This window comes from Gymnogyps californianus, chromosome 2, assembly GCF_018139145.2.
Source record: "Gymnogyps californianus isolate 813 chromosome 2, ASM1813914v2, whole genome shotgun sequence".
Classification (NCBI taxonomy): Eukaryota; Metazoa; Chordata; class Aves; order Accipitriformes; family Cathartidae; genus Gymnogyps; species Gymnogyps californianus.
Window position 1 is genome coordinate 111,713,311 of NC_059472.1, and position 24,604 is coordinate 111,737,914.

General features: G+C 38.6%; 1 protein-coding gene across 3 annotated transcripts in view; it reads right to left on the reverse strand.

Annotated features, from left to right (window-relative positions):
• The window catches only part of POU6F2 (POU class 6 homeobox 2), a 315,567-nt gene that overhangs the window by 164,548 nt on the left and 126,415 nt on the right, over positions 1 to 24,604 (reverse strand). For all 3 annotated transcript variants that reach the window (XM_050892321.1, XM_050892323.1, XM_050892322.1), the window contains exons 3-4: positions 19,054 to 19,145; positions 17,872 to 18,100 (exon numbers count right to left, since the gene is read on the reverse strand). In XM_050892321.1, the coding sequence (XP_050748278.1) occupies positions 17,872 to 18,100; positions 19,054 to 19,145 (321 nt within the window). The remainder of the gene's footprint in view (positions 1 to 17,871; positions 18,101 to 19,053; positions 19,146 to 24,604) is intronic.

Sequence of the window (24,604 nt, forward strand, 5' to 3'; positions counted from 1 at the left end):
CATGATACGGTCGGCTTTCTGGGCTGCAAACACACATTGCCAGGTCATGCTGAGCTTCTCGTCAACCAACACCCCCAAGTCCTTCTCCTCAGGGCTGGTCTCAATCCATTCTCCGCCCAGCCTGTATTTGTGCTTGAGATTGCCCCAACCATGTGCAGGACCTTGCACTTGGCCTTGTTGAACTTCATGAGGTTCACACGGGCCCACGACTCAAGCCTGTCAAGGTCCCTCTGGATGGCATCCCTTCCCTCCAGCATGTTGACCGCACCACACAGCTTGGTGTCGTCAGCAAACTTGCTGAGGGTGCAGTCAATCCCACTGTCCATGTCACCAACAAAGGCATTAAACAGCACTGGTCCCAATGCCGACCCCTGAGGAACGCCACTCATCACTGGTCTGCACTTGGACATCGAGCCATTGACCACAACTCTTTGAGTGTGACTATCCAGCCAATTCCTTATCCCCCAAGTAGTCCATCTGTCAAATCCAAGTCTCTCCAATTTAGAGACAAGGATATTGTGCGGGACAGTGTCAAATGCTTTGCACAAGTCCAGCTTGTCAACTAGCAGCTTTACAGCTCAGACCAGGACAACTCACATTGGCCTTAAGGAGCTCTCTTGTCCATTTGGAGGACCATGGGAAACCATCAGAAGCAGCAAATACAGTTAAGAGAAGATCTATCTTTATGCTCTCTTCTAACTCCCTGAAGACAACATGAGTAGTGTAGTAGCGTAAGTAACCTGGATTTATGATATAACAATACTACCTTGTTGTTTGTTCGTTTAGACAAAAAAAGGCTCCAACATAGGGTAGCACTCAGTCTTTTATGGTTCCATCTGATCAAAGCCCATGGACTAATATTCCAAAGTATATTAATAATCCTTTCCCTCACAAACTGCAAGACCAAGAGAAATACAGCTCTCCTTACATCTTCCTTTGTGCTTGATGAACATAATCTTGATTTTACTGGAATTCTTCTGTTGCCATTTTGACACCAGACAACTATTGATTTTAATGATACAACATTATCCCCGATATTCACCCTTAGAAGACAGCTAGATTATATGCCCTGAATTTACGGCTATTACAGAATTCATATACTTATTTATTGGGGGGTGGGAGGGATGAAAGAGAGACAGAGAAAGAGAACAGAATAGTCAAAGGAATTAGACCCACTCTCCTACGTAAAATAAACTTCCCAGTCTTTAAAAACCTACAAAAATTAAATTATGTCAATAAAGATTTGGTAGCATTTTAAATTAACTCCAGTAGAAATAGAGTCCACTTAACTAGGGTCAGGAGGGAAGACAATAGAAAAAATTGGCTTTTGTGGTTCATTTAAAGCACAGCCTCAAAAGTAAAACCTGCTGATTGCAAGTGCTAGGAGTCTGAGGTTACATGAACTTAATATTAACTTTACAAATCAAGAACTTTATAATGAAACGGATCTCTTCATTAGAAAATCCCCAACTACTTTGTGGTCTGTGGAGACATTATCTGATCGTTCAGTGATGTACTTGTGGTTTGTAAAAATGGGGACCCTAAAGATCATCAGAGCCAAAGTCTCTTCCCTGGGGCCTTTTTACTCTGCTGACACTTACTGAAAATCTACCAGCAATACACTCTCCAGAGCAGCAATCATTAACTCATTCAAAGTCACAGGCGCAAGGGTCTGGGGCTAGCAACTATTAATTAGTGTAATTATTCCCAGGATGACAATTACCAGCTGCAGGATCCACTTAACATCTATTCTCAAAACTTGTCTTTCTTCAATGCTAATGTTCCTAATAGGTTCATTCACCACCATTTACTGATTACATTCACTATGGTATATTGTTTCAGATGGACAGGATGGAAAGCCAATACCTAATATTGACCTTTACAGTATCCTGTGATTAGAAAGGCTGCTCCTACCATCATTAGCCACATCATTCTATTGAAAAACATATATACTGTTTGTGATAGATTTGTGATATTTCTCCTCTTTCAAATATGCTTACAAAATTAATTCCCTGGAGAAATAACATGGTGTGTTTCAAACTATATTCTTCAATAATGCACTCATTCAAACTAATACATTGCATATATTAGTTGTACAATTTGATGTTTAAGACTATTTCAGCTAACAGTGATATGCACATGGTGTAATTTCAAACCTGATTCTCCAGTCTTCATTAGAAAAAAATAACAATGAGAAGAGGTACAAGTCTACAGTCTGTGTTTGCTTGGCAGTGTCCAAATCCTGCATGGTGCTGAGTCATGTTGAAACCCCACGCAGTTCAAAGAAACTAGAATGCTTGGTATGCATTTAAATCAGACTTATATATTTCCTAAAGGAACAGAGAAAAAGAAATAGCATAAATGTAGTTTCACCTGCTTAGGGAATCTAACACATCTCTCCTGTGAACAGGGAGATAAGATGTCCACAATAAACAAGACTTTGATAGGACATAGAGCTAATTCATTTAATAATAGAAGGAAGCAAGCCTTTGATGGGAAGATTTTTCTCTAGATTTTGAAAATTGGAGGTATTTTTAATCCATGATGGGACTAATTTCACCAAATGCTTTAATAGAACCTACTGATTCCAAAGAATATTAATCTTCTGCCAAATCAGACCCCTACATTTCAAAGTGCATAAACTATGATAAATCAGAAGTTGTCATACATGGAGAATACAGAAGGAGGAAGATTATCTGTTAGAAGGTAGTACAAGAGTTCCTCTTTCCAATACCAGTAAAGTCTGGATTATTGAAACAGGAGAAAGATTTTCTAGTACAAAAGCAGAAGAAGAGTGCAGGGAGTACGGTATCATGTTATTCTGACATGTTTCTCTTTCTTCATTCTCCAAGAAGCTGACAGCAAGAGCAATCAGGGATGTTGTACACTGAATATCAGAGTTCAAAAGGGACAGAGGAACAGAAGTATGGCAGTACGTTTTCTGGAGAAGCTTTAATTCTTTACTCTTACTATGCTGATGAGTCACAAATCAAAAGAGAACGTATTTTTAAAACTGTGTTAATAAACTGTGTTTCAGAGTGATAACATGCTATTTTAGCATATATTTTAAAGGGTCTCCTGGACAGTGACTCAGCTATGCAGGAGTAAGTGGAAGCAGCAGTGTTGCTTTTAAATGTGCTGCTAGAATGTATTTGTGAGCATTTGATGTTCTTCTTTAATAACCTCAAGTAAAAGGCTGAATGAATTCAACAACAGTAGCTGAAAAAAGTGCAATGAGTCATATTATAGGAAAATGGAGAAAAGGATACAGGACTCTCCACTGAACACAATCCTATATTGTAGGCAATCTGTGATAACACCCTTTTCATTTCAGTTCAGTCCCATAAAATTACCACTAACATTACAACTCATGCAGAACACAGATAAATGTAAAAATGTCACAGAATTCTTCCAGATGGGACTTTTAGTTCCACTAGATCACCATCTACTTTTTTACTTGTCTAATATTTCATTACAACCTTCCATAAGTTAATTTTCTTTCCACTGACCATGTAAATCACAAATCAATTTTCATTTAAAATGCCTGACTACAGATTGCTCCTGAAAGCTCAAAGCATATGCTTCAGTGAGCTCTCCAACATTCTTAATGCACATTAGAAAAATGTTGTGGTTTTTTAAAAATCTTTTTAAAGGAATTAATTTTACATTAAAGTCTGGCATGATACCCAAGTACTGGTACTCCTCCCTTCCCTCTCCTTCCCCCGCTGCTAAAAAGCAGGTACATTTTTGAAATGTAACCCTATGTAGAGCTAAAAGTTTTTCATGACAATGATATTTGTTCCTAAACCAAAAATTCAGGCAAAAATATAAACAGCTTTAGATTTGCAGAAAGCAGACATGATTACTTAATCCCAAACCCCGACTGCAATCATGTACTTCTCCTAGGGGAAAGAAAACAGAAAAGGAAGAAAAGGAGGAAAACCATTCACAGTTCAGCCATTGGCTGTGCTGTATTTGAACCATTCTTTTTCTCATATTCTAACAGAACCTTTGTTTGGGCTAAAATATATGACTGAATATCGCTAACTTTACTTACAGACGCAGCCACCTTAAAACCAATGAGATATGCCTGTGAGACAAGTAGGATTCAGCCTTTAAAACAATCTATAAGAAATGTTTTACAGGAATGCCCGGAAAATATCCGGAAACAGTATTCTCTGAAATGTTCTTTTCTTACGTTAATTTAAACATAGTGCTCTCCCCCTACAAATTTGTAAACATACATTTGGCAGACTGGACTTGGGAAACATGGTTTCTATGGCTGGTTTCGCTATTGTCCTGCTGAGAAACACAGGGCAGTCACTTCACTACTCTGTGCCTTAGTTTCCCCGTTAGTAAACAGTGGCTCATTAAAATGACCCTTTTTTTCATATTAAACAGGACCACTTAAATGCCTGAGCTGACATATGCATAAGCATTTGCTGAATCAGTAAGAGGCAGGAGTGACCATGTGGTCATTTAACTCTTTTTATAGGTAGACTACATTTCCTCACACCAGGAATTTCTGTCCTGTTTAATCTTACATTGTTTTCACTTGTTCTTGGTACTTGAGAACCTCAGCACCAAACCTTGGAGGACAAATACTCCAAAAGAGCAACCTGGTGTGGTGGGAGAAGGAAGGGTTGTATCTGCTCTTGGAACACAAAGGAATTGTAATCCTTTCTAATAGCATGACCCCAGATCACTGAAGTCTAATGAATTGATTAAGTGCAAAGGAAGAGAGAAGCGTGGGTCCTCCAAGTCTCTTTCCTGATCTGAACCCACATGCAAGCCTTCCCTTCACTCTCTTTTCCTCTGCTTACCTGGCATATTCATATTTACCATGTCTCCCTCCACCTTTGGGATCGTCCTTCCATCTCTGAAGTTCACTTCCATGCTGTTTTGCACCACTCTATCACAGCTCTTAGCAAGACAGGACAGCTTTGAATCCCAAGTTCTTGAAGCACTCTGACATTGGGATTCTAGCTTGGGGGTGATGGAGAGGGTGTCAGTTTAAATAAGGCTGAGTGCTCATGACAATTGAAAGTACTTCTGCGTTAAGTGGGGCTCTTTCTCATAATGCAGTATGTCAGTGCTGACCACTGAAATGGGGGAAGGGAAAGGCTCTTGAGCAGTCTCTGTAAATAGGGTCTTGCCAAACTGTTTGCAGGTTATAGTCAGCCAAACCTTGAGGGTCTTCACATAGGGTTTTTTAAAACCCAAAGTCCCAAATGTCAACGGGGCCTCAAGCATCACATCTAATGTGAATTTGCCTCACTAAAACTGAGGGTTGAAGGCCTCCGGATTTGGCTCCGTGCTGGCATATCACAATCACCACTTAGAGCTGACCACGTACTTGTAACAATGATGTGGAATTACTTCAGATATGGAGAGGTGTGAGGAAAAATGTTTACTTTGCTTCCTAATTTAGAGAAAACCCATCATCTAAGAAGGAAGCTATTCACAACAGTGAAGTCTCCAAAAACACGTCTATTAATAGTCACTGAAATCTTTATGGAGTAGGGATTACTATGAAGACAACCTGTCTGGTCCTCTAACAAGACTTTTAAAGTTAACTACTTTATCTTTAACTAAATAAACAAGTAGTTGGTTGGGTTATCTGACCAATCAGCAAAAGGCCCATAAAAATATTCAATGTGGGAGATGCCTGTGAGTTGGTTCAACTGAGTGGCTAGCTTTTTTTCTCTTTTCCATTTGCCTGGCCAGCTAAGGGCCAGAAGGCTGTGCTTTTTGGGTTTTATCTCACTTGTCTTTTTATTTTTCCACTCATATTTCTTTTAGTGGCTTTTTGTTCCATCAACAATGGATTGGCAAATGCCTCTAATGATCAAGAGGTGAGCTACCAAAGAGGAATCCCAATTACGGTGGCCAGAAAGCACACTAGACACTTGAGCATCTTTCCATTAACTAGATCCTCTATCTCTTTATATTACGTCGTGAAATTCTTCTCAGGAGGAGTTTCTATTCCACAGCCTACCAGATAAAGGCTCCTGGATGAGGGAGTTAGCTGAAGGAGCAGGAGAAGTATATGCACATGTTCATAGGTACAAGCTGGGATGTGAAAAAGAAAATATCTGAAGGCATATTAGAAAGCAGAAGAAAGCAAAGACTCCTCATGAAAGTGATGGTCTCTCCTGAGAGTCTTTACAACCACCCATGTTTTCATTTAATTCTGAGTACTTCTTGATGAGGAGACTAGCATCTGTACAGAAAACACGACGCTTGGGAAGCCTATGTTTCCACTGTGAATCACACACTAGCAAATACAGATCAGAACCTCAGATTTAGATGTCTACGTGCCCATTTCAATGCCTATCTATAGATTTATATACACACAACATACAGGCATTCCATTTTCAGCATTTTGTCTACAATTACTAAACAGAACATTACAGCTGCTGGTCGCTAAAATCAGAGCTGCCAAGTTAAATTTAACTCTGCAGGTGCTGATGGCAGAGAGTTATTTATTACATAAGCCGCACAACCCTGCAACCTGGGCACTCAGTGCTCTAACAGAAGCCTCTACCTAAATAACATTGCTCTGAACCATCAGCGATAAGGATTTGTTTTCACTGGATATACACCAGTCACCAATTACTTCTTCCTGAAGCACTAATACAGGTTTAAGGCTACGTCAACATTAGCAAATGATTTGCTGCAGTATGAAAGGATCACTAGATGGAGGCAGTTGGTTCTGAGTCCCTTTCTTTCCCTCTACTTGCAGTTCAGGGTTTTTACTTTGGACTGTATTTACTCCGGTTTCTTGCACTGAATGTATGGGTCTTGAAGCTGTCCAAAGGGCCAACTGTTGGTTTGGGCCTTTGTATCTCCACTTGGCTCTGGAATGCAGTTGGCGGGCACCTGGAGTGGAGCTTCTAGTTTAGTTTCCTCCAAAAGAAACCTGGTCTGCGCCCGTCAAACTAACATGAGGCAAATGGTGAAAACAGAGGGATTCATTTCAAGTTTGCTCTACTTCTCTAAACCGAAATACTTCAGTAGATGCAGCCTGCTATACAGTAAGATTTATTTTATGAACCATGGCTTACCTCCTGCCTTCCTACACCACTTCAATGAAAACTTTTCCCTTGTTTATACTAGTAAGTTCAGGTTTCTCAGCCCCAGTTTCTAATCTCCACCATGCCATTTATGAAATGATCAGATCAGGAGAATGAAGTGCAATGTGACTGTGTATAAATCGCTCTGTATTGGAAATCTCATCCCATTCTGTTATTTACTTTTCTCCAAGTAAGATAATTATATTTGTATAGGTATAGGTATAGATATAGATTAGATGTTACATTACAAAGCCACAAGGGTTCCTGATCTTGTTAACATGATGGTTGTCATAGTTTGTTTTATTTTGCATGAGCAAGAGCTCATTACTGAGAACCCTTGTCATTCACATCAACTTCTGTCTTCTTAATGGAGCATTTCTGAAATGAATGGCAGGACATATACATTTCATTTCAAATGTACCTTGGAGTCTTGCTCCCACTGAAGTCAATGGGTCTTCAGGACAAAGGAAGCTTTATAGCTTGTGTTTTTACAGGCACGCCCTAGTCTCTTGTTCAGTGTGCTTTTAAGGAAGGCCAATAGTGATTTTCAAATCATTTTGCTTTCAGGCATTATTTCAGCTGGTCTATTTGGCTACCTCCTGTACTAGGTTACTTGCACACTTACACTCTCCTAGGCTCAAAAGATGCTATAGTTCTTTGTCTTCCTTGCAGTGCAGTAGGATGCCATGATGCAAATATACGAAGCCTTACCCTGTGTCACTTAGCCAGAATGGGTATTGTTTGCTGTGCAGAAGAGGTGAACTAAAAACAAGTCTCACTGCTGGGGAGGGTAATAGCAGCACTGCTTTTGCATCAATCCCCTGCCAGGCAATCCATAGACTGACACTGATGGTTGCTCTGGAGGGAGTCACTTACCCTCCAAGCTAGAGGTAAGATGCCAGATAAGCAGTAGCCTGTAAAAAGGGATTAAAAGAAGAGAGAAAACCAGAGGGAAAGATTAAGATAATTTACCCTTGTATATTGTATCCATCATAAATCCCATTGTCAGTATCTATTGTTCAAGTACCTGACAAACTTCTGTTTCTATCCCCTCCATAAAAGCCTCCATCATATAGAAAGTTGCGTACCTTTCATGGTTTTATAATAAACTGGAAGTGAGTAACAGTGCGATATCAAAGGAAATAAAACTCCAGTTGCTATTGCTGCTGGGGTTGCCTTCTGAATGTGGCTTATACAATATTTCATCTGTGCTGACACCTTTCACTCTCAATTATTTGGCTGCTGTCAAAACAAATCAATCATATTACAGCACTGTGTCTTCATGTTACCATTCCACTGCAAGTTAGCTGCATTAGCTTTGAAATATATGGAAGTATAAAATTTATCTCTATTATTTATTTAATACAACTTTCTCCCTTGTGAGTTATCTCACAAACATAGCAAACTCAAATTATCTGATGTCAAACGTTGAAAATATATAAATACCACGAAGAAATTTTAAAATCATGGCACTCATGGGAACATAAATGCATAAAGATAGACTTGATAAGTCCTACACTTACAACCAATGATATTGTTCTGACAAATGGAACAAATAGTATATGTTTTTAATTTTGGTTGCAACTGGCCAAGGTGCTCATATTAGATAAATGTAATTTCATAAGACATAACTTTGAACTACCACTCCTGTTAAAGCAGAGTAAAACAAAGATTTAAAGAACTGATTTTGTTACCAGTAAAATGAACAGGGGGAAAAAAAAAAGCTGGGACTGAATATTTTTTAAAGATGCTACAGTGCTGGGAGGGGAACACGTTCTTCCTTTACAGTTCACAAGCATTGATTTGGGAAAGGAAAAGCTAAAATCCCAGAGAATCTGAAAGTGATTGCTCTGTTCAGATTGCTAGACTTACATTTTTCAGAGAACATGTACAAAATTTGTTCTTGAGAGGTTTTATCCTTTTAAAAATAAACAAAATAAAAGAAACAACTTTCAGGTTGCCAATAAGTGCATTTCCTGAAAATGTACTACTATAATTTCCTTGCTTTTTAGACAGGATTCATGTCCTGTTAGAACTGCATCTTCTAAAATACAGAAGCCCAATATACTGGGAAAATTACAACAGGTTTATCACATCCAGACATTTACCTCTTCTTCATTTATTACTGCTGATGCAATGGGAAATCAACTACACAGTACAAAATACATTCAGGAATATTTGGGTTGTGAAGAACTTTAAAAAAACAAGCTGAAACATAAAGGATGAACAGAAACAGCACTGGATGAGGAAAGGGACAAGAGACTGAAATGGGATCTGAGAAACAGAAAGGGAAGGGAAAGATATTCAAGGATCAGATTATGTAAAGCCAAAGCATCAGCATTGACTTGAATAGAATTAATCATGGAAGTGAGATGAGAAACTTGTCTTTATGTTGAAGATTTATTTTTAACATCGCATAATTTATCGTAACAAAACACAACTAAGTGAAAGAAGAGTCTGTAAGATCTGTCAAATTTACAGCTGATTAAGTTTAAAAGCAATATTCATGTTAAAATAAATAAGCAAAAAAACCTATAGCAGGCAGTAGTCTAAGAACCCATGTTGTGTTGGATCTTACTAACACTGGTGGAAACTTCCAATCCTTCTATGGGCTGGAAAAGGTCACTGTAGGTCCCAAATAAGGAAAATTCACCTTATTATTGCAGCTACTGAAAAAGAGCCTAGCCTTTTTTAGGTCTATGAACCAGAACAAAACTTAAGAATTTAGGACATTTAGCAAAGATCTAGCTGTGTCTGAGGAGCTCAAGGCATCTAACAGTAGTGACTTAAGCCACTCTGTAGGAAAGCATAGCGCTAACTATCTGCACATTCATTTACAGGTGGGAAGAGAGTTGCAGAAAACACGCATGAACTGTCTGCCATCACACAGGACATCTGGGGTGGAGTGCAGAGCAGAACACAGGTCTCACGTTTGTGCTCTCTGCTACATCTGTCAGAGCAGTAGGCTTGTAAAGACAAAACGTTCGAGGAATGAAAGCAGCTTCAGGGATCAGCAGCAAAATGAGATCGAGGCCTGAAGATCTCCATGAGTACAGATTTCTACCCAAAGGACATAAAATTGCACAGGTCTGGGGACAAGAAAACTCAAGGAATTTTCCCTTTCATCATTTCTGATGTCACCAGAGAGGTCCTGTTCCCATTTCTAGAGCAATCTCAGTGGCAGGCAGAATTTTTTTCTCAAAAAAAAAAAAAGGAAAAATAATGCTGTAAAATGTTTCAAGATGCATAAACTTTAAGATTTTAATAAGAAAGTCATAAGACACCTTCAGAACTTTCCATGACAATTAAAAAAAAAAAGATCTCCATAAAAAGAGAAGGTATACGGTTCTGTGCTACAGAACCACTTTAGACTTTAAAGAAATTTCATTAAAATAATTGGCTCCCAGGCAGTTAACTTGTATGTTCCATGTATTCAAAATTCACACTATTAAAAATTACCATAAACCCAGTTGGTCAATAAGGACTTTGTGGTTTTTATAAGTCCCTAAATATATATGTGCTTGATTAGAATCTCACTGGTCTATCAGGAACACAAGTTTGTATCCAGGGAGTTTTAAAAACATGAATCATAGGGATTTTATTAATACAAACACCATGGAAAAACAAAGGAAATTTAACCACAAAGACTATAAATGTCTGACTTAAATCCACTAAGGCAAGGAAATTAAGACTGAAGGCTGCAAATCCATCCTCGTAATCCTTCTACAACTCACTCTATTGCAGTAAAGAGTCTTGGATCAGCATATGAGTCATATATGCATATACCATATAGATGTACCTATCTATTTGCATGTGATCTAGATGTACCTACCTATTTGCATGTGATCTACCAGTGCATGTATGCTACAATGTGGAGGTGAGGAACAGAGTGACAAACACTAGCTAAGATTTTCACTTGCATTTGAAATTTCTTGGCTTTTGTAAGATTACAGTAAGTTAAGTGCTTCACATTATTGGAATGAGTTTTCTCTACATTAATTTAAATTGTCATGGTCGAAATTCAAGAAGAAGATTAAAGGCGCAAAGATATACTTTAAAAGAAGCATTAAAATGCATCCATGTTCTGGTTGACAGAAATTTCATTTATAATCCTGTATGCACAATATTCCTGCCAGTAGTAGTATCAGTCTGAGTCAGGGCTGAATAAAGGGGTACATTCCCAGAAATGCCCAGGTCTTGCATACCAGTCACACCACAGCTCCTAGCCTATTGGTCATGTCTACTAGAGGGTAGTTAACCAATAGTTTTTTGGTGGAAACTTTGGGGAGGTGCAGACTACTTCTGTCTTTCCCATCTGCTTCTTAGCATACAAGTCTGGAAACTTAGACTCTGCCAAAACTTGGCCTGCAAAGTTTAAGTAGGTGTGAACACTTTGATTTCAGAATTAATTTGATCTGCATCACATCATTACTCCTCACTGATGTTGTTCCATAACCATCAGTAGCGAAAAAATAGGCATGTCTGAGGTCTATTTTGGGTGGAATTCAACAACAGAGCACACAAGCGTTAAGACTACTGCATTTTAATGCCTCTGATGGTAGGCCTTTAACTTATGGGGCAGAAAATCCAAACAACAAATAGCTAACACACTGGGAGTGATCAATAAACAACTAGTAACTAATAAAGCCCTGAACCTTTCACATTCCCTCTGTGAAGGCAGCAATTTGCCACTGAACAAGATGAGCAATTAACATGGGGCCACAGCATTCCCACAGGAGAAGCCTTGTATGGTGGGGAAAAAAACAAACAAACAAACAAAAAACCAGCCCAGTAAGGCTCTTTCTGTACCACCTTCAGAAAAGCAGTTTTTGCCCTTTCTCCCAAAAGCAAATGTTAGGCCTCCCAAACAGTATGTTTCCTGGGAGACCAGACGGGGACACAAAACCTTCTATCTACCCCATCTTTAGGGATCTCTGCCTATTACTTCAGTTCCCCTACAACACAGTTTGGATGGGATACAGCTGGTAGCCTGAGGAAACCTGCTGTAGTGGCTGCTAATCCACAGGCACTCTGTGCATGTCACAGTGTGCTTAAGGATGCACAAATTTCTCCTGTTTCTTTCCATGTACTAAGGGAGAGAGGTTAGTCTTAGGGGGTGGCTAACCCCTTCTTTGTGTGAGCCCTTCACAGTGACTGCATTATGTGCAGCATTTATACAGTGATAGGGGAGGTATATTTGGTTTGAGGGCTTCACAGAAATTGCTAGCGAGTGCAGCTCCTTTTCTTGGTTCTTGTCATTCTTGTTCTGGTTATGTTAGTACACTGCAGAAGTACCTGGGAATAAACTATTCCTCTAAGTGAAACATCATTTTGATTATTACTGACATTGGTGCTCATTAAAATACATAAGTGAAACACTGCCTTTCTGTAGATGCTGAAAGCTATTTCATGTTACTTGAAGGGGAATACAAATGAATAGGGACTGCATCACTTTAGTTAAAAGGGGAAAATGTTCTAAAAAACTAGAATTTGGACTCTAGATTAGTAAGCAATTGAGGTTTGTAGTTTACTTCTTTTCTGTCTCTTTTTTGTTTTTCATCTCTCTCTGATTTCTGATTTTTAAGGTGTGTGTACATGGAGGAATGGAGACAGTATGTCTACTTTATCTGTTGCACAATTAATGACATAAATCTATGTTCAGATGAAACAAGATCTAATAAATGTAAACAATACTTTTTTTCCTTTTCGTTACCATTGTCTTTACCTAACATTCATTTTGACTGATCTCCACATAAAAAAAGCCTTTTTCATTTTTTTTTACCATCATCTATGTCTATTGTTACCCATATCAGTGCATTTTAATGGCTGTCTCCTAGCTCTGAAGATGTTTAATACATTTCCCCTTCCATTGTATTGCAGCTAAAATATGACCTGCTGCTGTTTAAATAATGTAATTTAATGATTTCACATTTTCAGCCATGCAAGGCTTCCTTTCAGCACTGAAGCCTTTCACTAATGATTTGGGGAGATAGTTTGTTCTCATTTCTTTCAGGACTCAAGACTGAGAAACTCTGACTTGGAAATAATATATCGACATCCACTTTAGGAACAGTACAATGTGTAGTGGAAATAAAATACACAAAGTTTCAGGGCCATGAGGCTAGAATCTCCAACCTGTTGATCTCTTTCAAGGTTCAAGTGTCATTCAAGCTCCATATTGGTGGAGATATCTAAAACACTGTTGTGCCATTGCTATGTGATGTAATATATTTGGGCTAACCCTTTGCAGAGAGTCTCCCAAATTGTTATCCATGGTGCACGAGTGGCCAGCAGTGAGCTGGTAGGCAACACCGCACTAGTTTCTTCTCACTTCAGACATGTATACTATACTAAAAGGACAGCTAAAATACATTAACTTTTTAGCTAAAACTGCTTTGGCTGTCATGGAAAAGTGAACAAAATGAGAGGACAGCCTTTAGCAACTCCTCAGCACTGGAATACCTTCCCATTTCTCAGTGATTTCAACCTGAAATCAACAGGGTTAAAAATAATATAAGAAAACAAGACAGAACAAACTCAGCCCCCCAAAAAGGTATCTTTCTGTTCAGATATACAGCAATATTACATTGAGACATAAAAATCAGATGGGCTTAAGGACAGAATGTCTTTCCATGAATATCAGCTCCCAGGCATTACTGAATACTCTGAGATTAAGCAACTACTAGTACCTTGGAGAGACTCTTCAGAAGGATAAATAAAATTTAAAAAAGAACACACTCCCCCCAAAACCGAGAGAAATCTGACCTGGCAAAGGAGATGCAGAAACTGAAACTGTTCAGCCCAGAGAAAAGTTTCCCGAAGACGGAAAGTTGAATATTGATGAAGACCAGTTTGGACGATAAGAAGAAAGCTGGCAGAGTGTTTTCTGTATTAAGTCAATAAGGACAGGCCAAGAAGCTATGGACTAAAAGCAACAGACAGGCAACACATTGTCATGTAGGGTACCTGCCTCACTTTTTCCCTTCTCACAACCTCATCATTGCCATTGTGACACCTCCAAAATTTTTGCTGGTTAGAAAAGCATAGCTGTGTTCCAGCTGTAATTCTAAGAAATGGTGAGGGGAAAACAGGTGTGTAAATTTCTTGGGAAAACAGCTTTCTTGGATGGTTTTTAAACTCCTGTCTTCACTGCTTTTAGTGGATTACAGTAACAAGTTATGGTTGTTGATTTTATTGTTTTCTTCAAAGAACTGTTGGTGGAAAGCCAAAGTTCCATAGGTGAATCTCTGTTATGTTCAGGAATTTCTGTTTACTCTAAAGCAGATGGCTCTATTCTGCCATCAACCCTCTGGCATCTCAGTAAATTGTATTCTTTGCATATTCCTTGTGCATATGAAATTTACTAAAAAAAAGCCAGGGAAAACATATTTTTGTAAGTTTCACAGCAAGAATTTACAGATTCACCTTCCTTCCTTCTGTTCACACACACTTGGCTTACTTGCTCAGGGAACAGATATGGTATAGCAGTGTGTATGGCAAAATGACATAGTGTAATGAACAGAAAATAATCAAGTATGTATCAAGACAAGTAGTATTGAAAGAGGCTGAGTCTAAACCTCTTTTCACTTAGAGCAACAAAATTCCTATTGACTTAGTGGTGGATCAGGACCATATAGCAAATGAACAATTTAACACAAATACGTTTGGGGAAAAAAAAAATCTTATTTATAAGTAACAGACAACTGAAAAATAGGTAATTTCACTGAATAAGTTATACTGTGTAATTTCCATATCATTAAATCGCTCCATTTTACCAGTGTCTTGAATTTTTAAAGAAACTCTTGTTTTCTCATTTTAAGTACTTAACATATCTCTTCTATGATTCCTATCACTGAATGCTCTTTCCTCTTCCCACAAGCAAGGGTTTTCATTGTTTTATCTAGTCACCCTGAGGTCTCATAATTATCACCCTGAACCAGACCTGAAAGTCCCTGAGAAGAAAATCCATTAAATGTATATGTGGACCACACAAAATGTAGTGGGATTACTCCCTTGATCAACGTTTAGTATGAATTCAAGTACTCTGTTATATCAGAACTTTTCTGAATTCATACATTATTCAAAAAGTCTTCAGGCTGTCTTTTGAGTTACCTAGCTGGGGTATTTTATGATGAAGAGGTTTAGAAGTTTACTGATGAGAGAAGAAAAAGAAGACAGGAGAAGACCCAGCTCACAGGAGCTGTGGACCTCTATGCTTGACTGCACTGGAAATTCAGGGACAGCAGACATGACAACAATAGGAGTAATAAGACAGGTTAGAGAACAGCATGAAAACATGTTCCCCAGTCAGTGCCACAGTGAGGTTTAAGAGAGATGGAAGTTGATGAATATGGTCTGATTTCGCCCAAAGGGGAGGAATTGCCAAAACTGTGTTGAAGCATGGGCTTCTATGAGCATACCTGTAAAAGTGCTGGCTACAAAACAGAACACACATTCTATGATTCTCTTTCAAATAACCACAAAAAACAGGGACCAGAAGTCAATCAGGTTCAATGGAACTGATGATACCACACAGCTAAAGATGTTCTCTAGAAACACAGCACTCTCACCTGACTCCTACCTTCATTCACACATGCATTGGGTAGTGGGCTATATAGGAAGGAACAGAAGCTCACAACTGTGACTCAGGGCTCTTAAGAGCTATCTTGACCAAGTTCATTTCCTTGTGTATTAGTTTCACTTCCAAATAATGAGGGCAGTGGCACTTGCTTAGACGATCAGGAGGGAAGGGTAGAGAAGATGACAAACAGCAACGCAACTAAGTAAATTCATGGGTTCTGTTCCTTTCAGCTACTTTATGGAAAGCGCGATTGCATCCGTAGACAGGGAACTGCACCTGATGCTCCAGCAAGTCCCTATTTGATCCCATGCTTCTATCTACCAGTAAAGATTATAGAGGAAACCTTTTCATCTGGTAAGGTCATTGCTTGCAAAATTTATTTGGCAGCAGAGTTACACCTTTTAGCTAGCAATTAGACACCCATGGCTAAACTAAAGAGTAAAGGTTGCCTGGCTTAATCCCTAACCTCCAGCTTTGCAACACAGGGTGAATAAATGACGTAAGAACTGCACAAGCTTATGTTTATTTATAATACTACATACCCAGCAACTATAACCTGGAGCACTCCAGAGTGGAAGGATACATTTTTATAATGCTTGTTTCTTCATTAAGATTTCATCATCCACCTACGCTAAAAAGCCACTTCCCCTTCACTTTGTTATATCTGCTTTTACCCGCTCCTGTTGCCGTATTATTTTTTTAATCTCCAGTTCCCTACTTTACATGCACTCTCAAATTTTAAACAAGCAAAATTTGTGCATTAGTGTGTCCTTTTCATCTATGATTTATGAATGACAGGTTCTTTGGTGCAGCTTAATGGTACGAGAGAGACATTATTTTAAACATTAAAGGGAAAACCATTTACAACTATGATAAGAGAGGTCTGTTGACATTAAACTTTAAAACATGCACAAGGTAAAGGCAAGTAGCTGCTCCAACAGGTGAGAGTACTATGCATGCGGTTTGTAAGGGAGTTTGTTCAACACATGAGCTGTCTCTTCCTTTTCTCTGTTTCACAACCTGTAGGATTTGGTGCTTCAAACAATTCATCTGGCAATCAGCAGCCACCAGAGTTTAACAACTAAAAAGTACTTAGGGCGCAGTGCAGAGCATTCATTTAAAAAAATTACCATTCAGTTCGAGGAAAACTTTTCCTACCATTTACATCAGCAAGAAATAAAAAAAAAGAAATAAATAAACTGAAAGAGCTAAAGCTTTATTTTGATACTTTCTGCTCACACCTTTATCACTTTCACATTGGACAATCACTTCCTTACCATCCTCTTCCATTAAAGCTGTACAATTCTATTGTGAGATATTGGCTAATACTTATCTTGCTATACTTGGTTCAGTTCTGTTCAGCAGCAACTGCTTTCTGAGAAGCAATCAACTTAATTAGGAGTAGTAAATAAATACACCTGTATTTTATACCATATGTGTTTGGATTGAGTACTGTTTCTAACAGTGTTAGACGCATTGACTGAACAGCAGAGAATACTAGGGAAGAACAGGGAACTTATAGAATTGCTTTTCAGTCTGATTTTAGACCACAGGGAGAATGCAGCAGATATCTTAGGGTAGTACTGTTGCAAACATGGTACAGCTCAGACAATGGGGAGGATACATACAGAGATGAACTTTTTGCTTGTGACTTTGGAGTCATGTAACTCCCTCAACAGCTTGGATGAGGATGGCAGAACCTTACTGATAAAGCAGACCTCCCACAGCAAGAACGAGAATGCATATCTGGGCACTGATGGCAGCTGAGAAAACTCTGATTTTGTAATAAAACTTTTTTTTTAAAGTTATTTTCATGCAATACTGTGGTTTTAGTTGCCCCTATTCATTCAGCTACCTTAATTAGCAGTGGTGAAACAGAATACTTGTCTTCATGCTGCCATTTGAAATTTTGAAGTGAACTGTGAGTAGGGAACATTGATCACTGATGACAGAAAAGCCTAATGAATCATACAATTACTTTACTTTACTGACCCATAGAATCTAAGACCCAACCTCCAATCTGTTTTTATAAAAATGCAAATATCCCTTAAGTATCTCTCAAGTATTCAAAAACAATCCAAGTATTAACTTTCAATACGCATCAAAAGCAACATTGCATTGGAAAAAGAGATCACTCAGTTTAAAAGAGAGAGGTAAAGTGAAACTAACAAACAGGCAAAATAACCTATTAGAAAAATTATAAACATGACTTACCTTGTAGATTTTGCAATGGCAAAGTCATGATGCCTCCTGCTGCAGCTGCTGCTACCAGCCCTTGGATGTTGGTGAGATTTGCTGTAGGTAGAGTTAGGACGAGTCCTTGTTGGCCCCCCAGCTGCCCAGCCATGTTGAAAGGAATAAGGATCGGCTGATTCAGGGCTGGAGTGCCTCCTGGCATCACCCCCGCTACTGCTGAGGCTAACTGTTGGGCTGTCAGTAATGGCTGTAACAAAACACAGACAGCAAGCCTATTTTACTGTGCATAGCTCCGTATTACACACTTATAACTCTTCTGCCTTGGGATCATTTCATGTTCCATTCTAGACATGCACTGCTTCCAATATCTTGAAGCATACATTTTCACCGACACAGAAAGTTTTGACAAACTTGACAGGCTGAAGCTGTAAGCCTTCCAGTCATGTAGCATGGTAGCAATCCCAGTTGAATCTAGACTGCAAAATTCATTTCACATGCACCGAAGATAATTTATGAACACAAGAAGGCCTAACTCAAGTCAGCCTACAAGTACCTGAATGCCAACATTTCCCAAATTTTCCCAGTTGTATACTGATTGGTAAAAGCAGAAAACAGTACAGTAACAATTACCAGAAGCTATGTGGACCAAGACTGTCCTGGGAAGTGGAAGAACATTGAGTATCTTCTTAGAGCATGGCTGAACTTGGATAAAATTGTGAAGTGATATGGGAAATCTTTTAAAATGTTATACAGTGCCATACTATTATGCCTACATTTTGCTCTAAAGAAAATAAATATCTGGCATAAAAGATAATGAAATGCCTTTACTAATGCAGGAGCTGTGTGTGACAGGCAGAACTGTCAGATCCAATAAGGTTGCATTAAAATTGCACAAGCTTTTTAATATTAAATTATGACATGTATTTCAAAAATAACTTATATAAGAAATTCAAATAATTTAACCTCCTAAATATGCAAAACTGCTTAAGTTTTATTTTAGAAAAACATACAAAAAGCTAATCTTTCCAAACAAATAACTTCTAAAACATACACGATACATACATGCTCCCTTTTTGTAACACTAAATGCAGCCAAACAGAATCACATTTCCTACATTACACAGATCAAAGATGATCAATTGCAGTTATTTACTTTTCAGCAAATTGCACATCTCAGTTAGTTGAAAGGAAAGATACTGACCTGAGGCCCAACAGGGAATGCAGGATGGGACTGACTGGGTTGGTGCTGGTCTGCTGGGCTCGTGTCAGGCAGCACTGTGTTTCCTCTGGCCTCTGAAATCCAAAGAGCAGACTGACTTTAATATCAAGCCTGGGGACTGCCACATTACCTTCTACTTTGATGTCACATAATATCAAGCCGAAAATGATATGTTAAAGTGCTTTATCAATAACTCAAGCACTCAAATCACTTATCAGCTGCATAAATTATGCTAACATTCATTCAGACCAGCCAACTCATTCAAGGAGCTACAAAAATCTGACAGCAGTGAAACTGAAGCTATCATCAACCCAGCTAATGTGGGTTGCATTATACATCAATTTACATACAGTACATGAGCACTCCGCGTGTGTGGGAACTGCATTTTTTACGCTTAGGTGAGCATCAGCCATTCTAATTTCTGAAAGCAAAAATTATCTGAAAAACAATCAAGTCACCTCTTTGTATCTTAATAAAGTATTTTCTTTTGTCCGTTACTGAGGCAGCAAAGGCTGTACTATGTGCAATAAAAAGGCACTATGAAAACTGAAAACAGGTATGCTTCCAAATGACAGCTTGTTTTCTAAATTGCATGTGGAGGGTGAGCAAAATTCTGTGAAACCAAGGATTTCCAGCATTTATTGAGATGATCAATATCCAACAATCGAACTATATGCTGGGCACTAATGACTTGCTAAGCACAGAACACAGTCCAGCCCTACTAGATTTCGCTGAAGTCTGCAATACAGATTTGAAAAGGAAAAAGAGAAACAAAAATGTCCTATCAGTTGTAAGAAAGTACCAAGATGTTTTCAAAACTACGTCCCAATCCTCCATTTCCTCTGGATGAAGGACTCGCATTGATTCACAAAGTTTTTCAGCGCTGATGGCATGATCAGGCCCACATTTATCTTTGAAGCTGAAAGAATGACAGCACGTATCAAAAGTAGCTGCAAGAGTACTGTGGTGTCTTAAAAAGAAAACCCTGGCAACGGCATCAGGTTTCCTGGTTGGTACAATAGCTCCTGTTCTGTTAGTTTTTTCTGATGAGCAGTTGAAATTCCGTTCTAAGTAAACCTTAACGAGATGCTCTTTTCCAATGTTTGTCCTATGAATAGCAAGTGCAATATAATTCAGAACCAGTTTATTGGCACACCCTGGCATGGTAAGGTAAAAGGATACGATTTTGTCATACTTATAAATTTTAAAGAGAGTATTATCAGCTCATTTAAAACAAATTCTTCTATATATTCTCCAAGGGGACAGACTTATAAATAATGGAAATGTGGGGGGAAAAAAAAAAAAAAACAACTTCAGCACATTAAGGTACAAATAAAATTGACTGCTACATATTATTCAATTGACTTCTATCTCTACAGCAAGGTGTCAATCATAACAGCATTTTAGAATAGGATTAAACAATAAATGTGCAGAGTTATTATGCAGAAATCTGAAAATTGATTAATTTGTAATGTTTTTGTGTGGTCTCAAAAAGTCAGAAATGGACATTGCTTTGGGAATACTTACAAACAGTCTATTGAAATATCTGATTTGGAACTAATAAAAACATACAGACTTGCTGACATTTTATAAAGTGAATTCTATGAAAATATGTTTGGCATTTTAATGACCACTGTCATTTAATAATGAGAATAAGCTGACCTACTATAATCGGTGAGAACTCCAACAATTGCCTAATAACATGCAAAAAGAAACCCAGTCACTAAATTTTTTATGTGCAATTTATTCATCCGAGTTACTTGAAAAGAAAGAAATGTAACTAGATATGCGAGATTCAGTGAAAACTGTTTCTTTCAAATGGATTACAATCCTAGTGCTGCTGCCATCCCTAAGACCAAAGATAGGTTTTCTTCAGTATGGGTTCCTCCTGTACAAAATAAAGTGCTATGTTACTAAACACAATTTTACTTTTGGTAATTTCCACATATTGTTATGGGGTTTTTTTAATCTTCTTATCACAGCTGTATGTATAAAGTGATATTAGAGCAAAGGCTCAATACCAATGAATATATCACTCCCCACTAAGATCAAATCTTATAAGTCTATTTTGTTTATGTAATTTTAAGGGCTGAGAGCTTTGTCTTTGTGTGTGATTTAATTAATATTAAAACAAACTCCTGATAATCTGTCACGTCATTAAATTGTCCTATGAAAGCTTTGGGAGAAGAACAAAACTGGAGTCAAATATTCACTAGAATTAGATTTTATTGCAATTACTATAGCTTGAGCTTTCAGAAAATAAATAAGAAGTTCTGAAGAAATATGCCTGTGCTTTAGTATTTTTTTCCATGGTGCAGCTATCCTAAGAACCACTGTTTTCTGTTATCTGTACACTAAGGATTTTGCGATATTTCATCTCACAAGCTGTATGTAGTACAAGTGGGTTATACAGGACCATAAAGCCAAAATTAATTACACTCCTTTCCTTTTGCATTGCACTAATTGGAATCACTTAGGATTACATTCCTTTCATACGGTCACTCATCGCAGATGATGTATCTTTTTATTTCAGTGCTCGAGTGCTCTGCCTGCTGCTTCTAGCTCACTTTCCATATGATGCAGGCATCTCAGCAAAACAGCACACACTTTCATGTGCATGAATGTGGTCTTACATGGCACCTTATATGAAATTATGCATGCCGTATTCTCAGACTGAAATTCTCACATTTCCTCTCATGCCCCTTCTAATCTACCTGCTATAACAGCCACTCAAGAGTCAAGATTTTTTCAAAACACGCAGGAAAACCTGCCTGCTGGGCTGGCAGTAAATACAGCAAAGCGAGGATTTCAGGGTTAAGTTCTGTTGCATCACACACAGTGACAGCATTTGTTCCTTGCTGTATGCTATCTTCAGCGAGACACGTAGGTCAAAGCTCCCACGAAGGCGAAGCAGAGCACAAAACACTGGTAGAAGGCTACTTTTCCTTTTCTGCCTTAAAATGTTGACCAGGTGGATTCCTCTGATTTCAGAGGATCTGAGGAGTCGGGAGAGCTCTGTGTCACAGCTACTACTGTATTCACAGACTCATTGCTACTAATTTGGAAAAATACCTTCATTAAGACCATTGCCCTAAACTGGCAGCGCACAATCCCCTGCATTGTTCTTCCCCTCTGTTTTACCGCCTTTATTTGGGAGTTCATTAGTTCCAGATGCTGGAATAACCTCTGCAGGTAAATTATTCCCCTGTCCAAATTCCAGTCCTCACTAATATAAATGGCCTGTCAAAATCTACCCTAGATTTTCCACTTGTCCAGATCCAGGCCATTACCTCCTGTTAGGCTATCCTCCAATGCTGCCCAGCTTTCTATCAGCGAGGGGTACGGCGGCAAGGAACCAGGACTGATAGCAGTCCCTATGGAGCTGAGGAGCTACCAGCAGCACCTTCTCTGTTCTCAACTATGCTTTGGAGAGACTGTACTCTCATTGCACCTCCAATTGCTGGTGCACAAGGGGCAGGGAGAAGACAGTAACAGGGCACCTACTCTGGAAAGAGAAGTAATTCTCCTTAACACCATTTGCCTAGGCAGGGAGCTAAGACTTCTCTTATAACTGAGAGCTGCCATCACAGCCTAAGTCAATGGGTTTGCTCAGTAGTACCGTATGAACAGACAGGAGTGCTACTGCCATGGTACAGCCATGACTGTAGACAAGGCTTTAATATTTAATAAGTAGTATTCATCATATGTGATTCATCGTAAATTAATTATAAATTATATAATACATACACTCACCTCATCCCGCCAAGGGGCTAGAAGGGCATGACAATAAAAAATTGAAGTGCACTGTAAACATTGTAAAATAACCCTCTTAAAATAACATATTATTTAAAATAAAGCTAAGTAAAACAAAGGCAACCTTCTTCTCCCCTTATCAAAAAGAAAAAAAAAAAAAAAATCCCCCAAACCAAGGGAAAAATCTTGTTGAACAATACCTGGTTTAAAAATGAGAAAACCACAAGAGAAACATCAGAAGTAAAAAAAAATTCCACATCCCAAGGCCTCCGAGCCTCATACAAAATTACAACTGTAAATGCACTAGTTATAAACAGGCTTTCCACAGTTTGCTTCCTTTTTGTTTCTTACACATCCTCAGCAACACAACAGGTAATCCAGTTCTAAATGTCTTTATCTCCCAGTGCCCCACAAAGGAGGGAATCCCCACTTTACAAATGAGCGACTAATGGACAGAGGGACTCTGACCCGGATTCTCAAATCAGTACCATTTAGGCACCAAGATCTCCTCAGCTGTAGTTACACTGTTCAGGAAAGCATGGGTCAAAACACAAAACTGCTGTGTGACTCCTTGGCTGCTCCAGGGCTACCAGCAGCTCTGGCAAGGTGAACCTGCACGTGCTCCCCAGCACCCTGCACTTGGATGCACTGCCCGTCCCAGCGGCCCTTGTGTCACATGATGTCTGATGTTTGCAGGGAACCTGCAGCTGACTGGCAAATGTGACTATACTGAAGAGCATTACAGGATACATGAGAGAGTGCATTAAACACATACATCTGGCTCTGTCCTGGACCTCCTGGTTCATCTGCAGATGTGTGCTTGTGCCTGCTCAAAGGCACACTGCACACTGGCACCTCCTCTCAAACTCTGCACCAAAGCTCACTCAAAGTCAATGCTCAAACCACAGCATAGGACTAGCCTCAGCAGATGATCTGGACGTAAATAACTTCCTCACAGACTTCAAGAATGAATTCAATGTGTGTCACATTTGTATCAGAACCAGGGAGATGCTGGGCCACCTCTCTTTAGCACTCAATGCTTTGAAAAACAAGCAGGATCAAATTTAATAATACTAGATTTTCAGTAATCAAAAGAATACATAAATCCTTCTGAGATACCCATTTAAGCAAATATTTTAAATGAATCAACATTAATAAAAGACCACAGCATTTCAAGCAACAGTTCATATTAAAATCCTTAGATACAGTTCCACAATGTAACATTAAATTACTTGTATTTATCTCTCAGTAACTGTAACAATAAGAAATCAAGAGTAAACTTTTTTCTTACTCATTGAGCCAACTCACATTAAATATACAGCTTTAAGAATGAAATCATTAAAGTGAAAATATTGCCTGTGAGAAAAAATAGTCTTACATTTTTAAAACTAATAAACTCACAGTCTGAGCATGTGATATAGCTGCATTTAGATCATAAGCCATATTATCAGGAGAAAAAGATAACTTTTTTAATGAAATTAAATAGACTGACTGATAATATTCAAATTATCAGGTATGGTGTGTGAAAGTGCATCATCTCTGATTAAAGTAACTCAGCTCTTCATTAAATGAACACTTAATCGTCAGCAATTATACCAGGAGCAATCTTGCTGAAAAAAATTTAATAGCTGAAAGAAAAAGATGCAGCTGATAATGAAAAAAAATGTAACATTCCCTCCAAACAATCCTCATTCTGCCATGAAGCACCATATTGTGGCTCTTGATTTCACTATTTTCTTTTTCCTCCTCCCTCAGAGGTTGGACATGTAGGTAGGAAGCC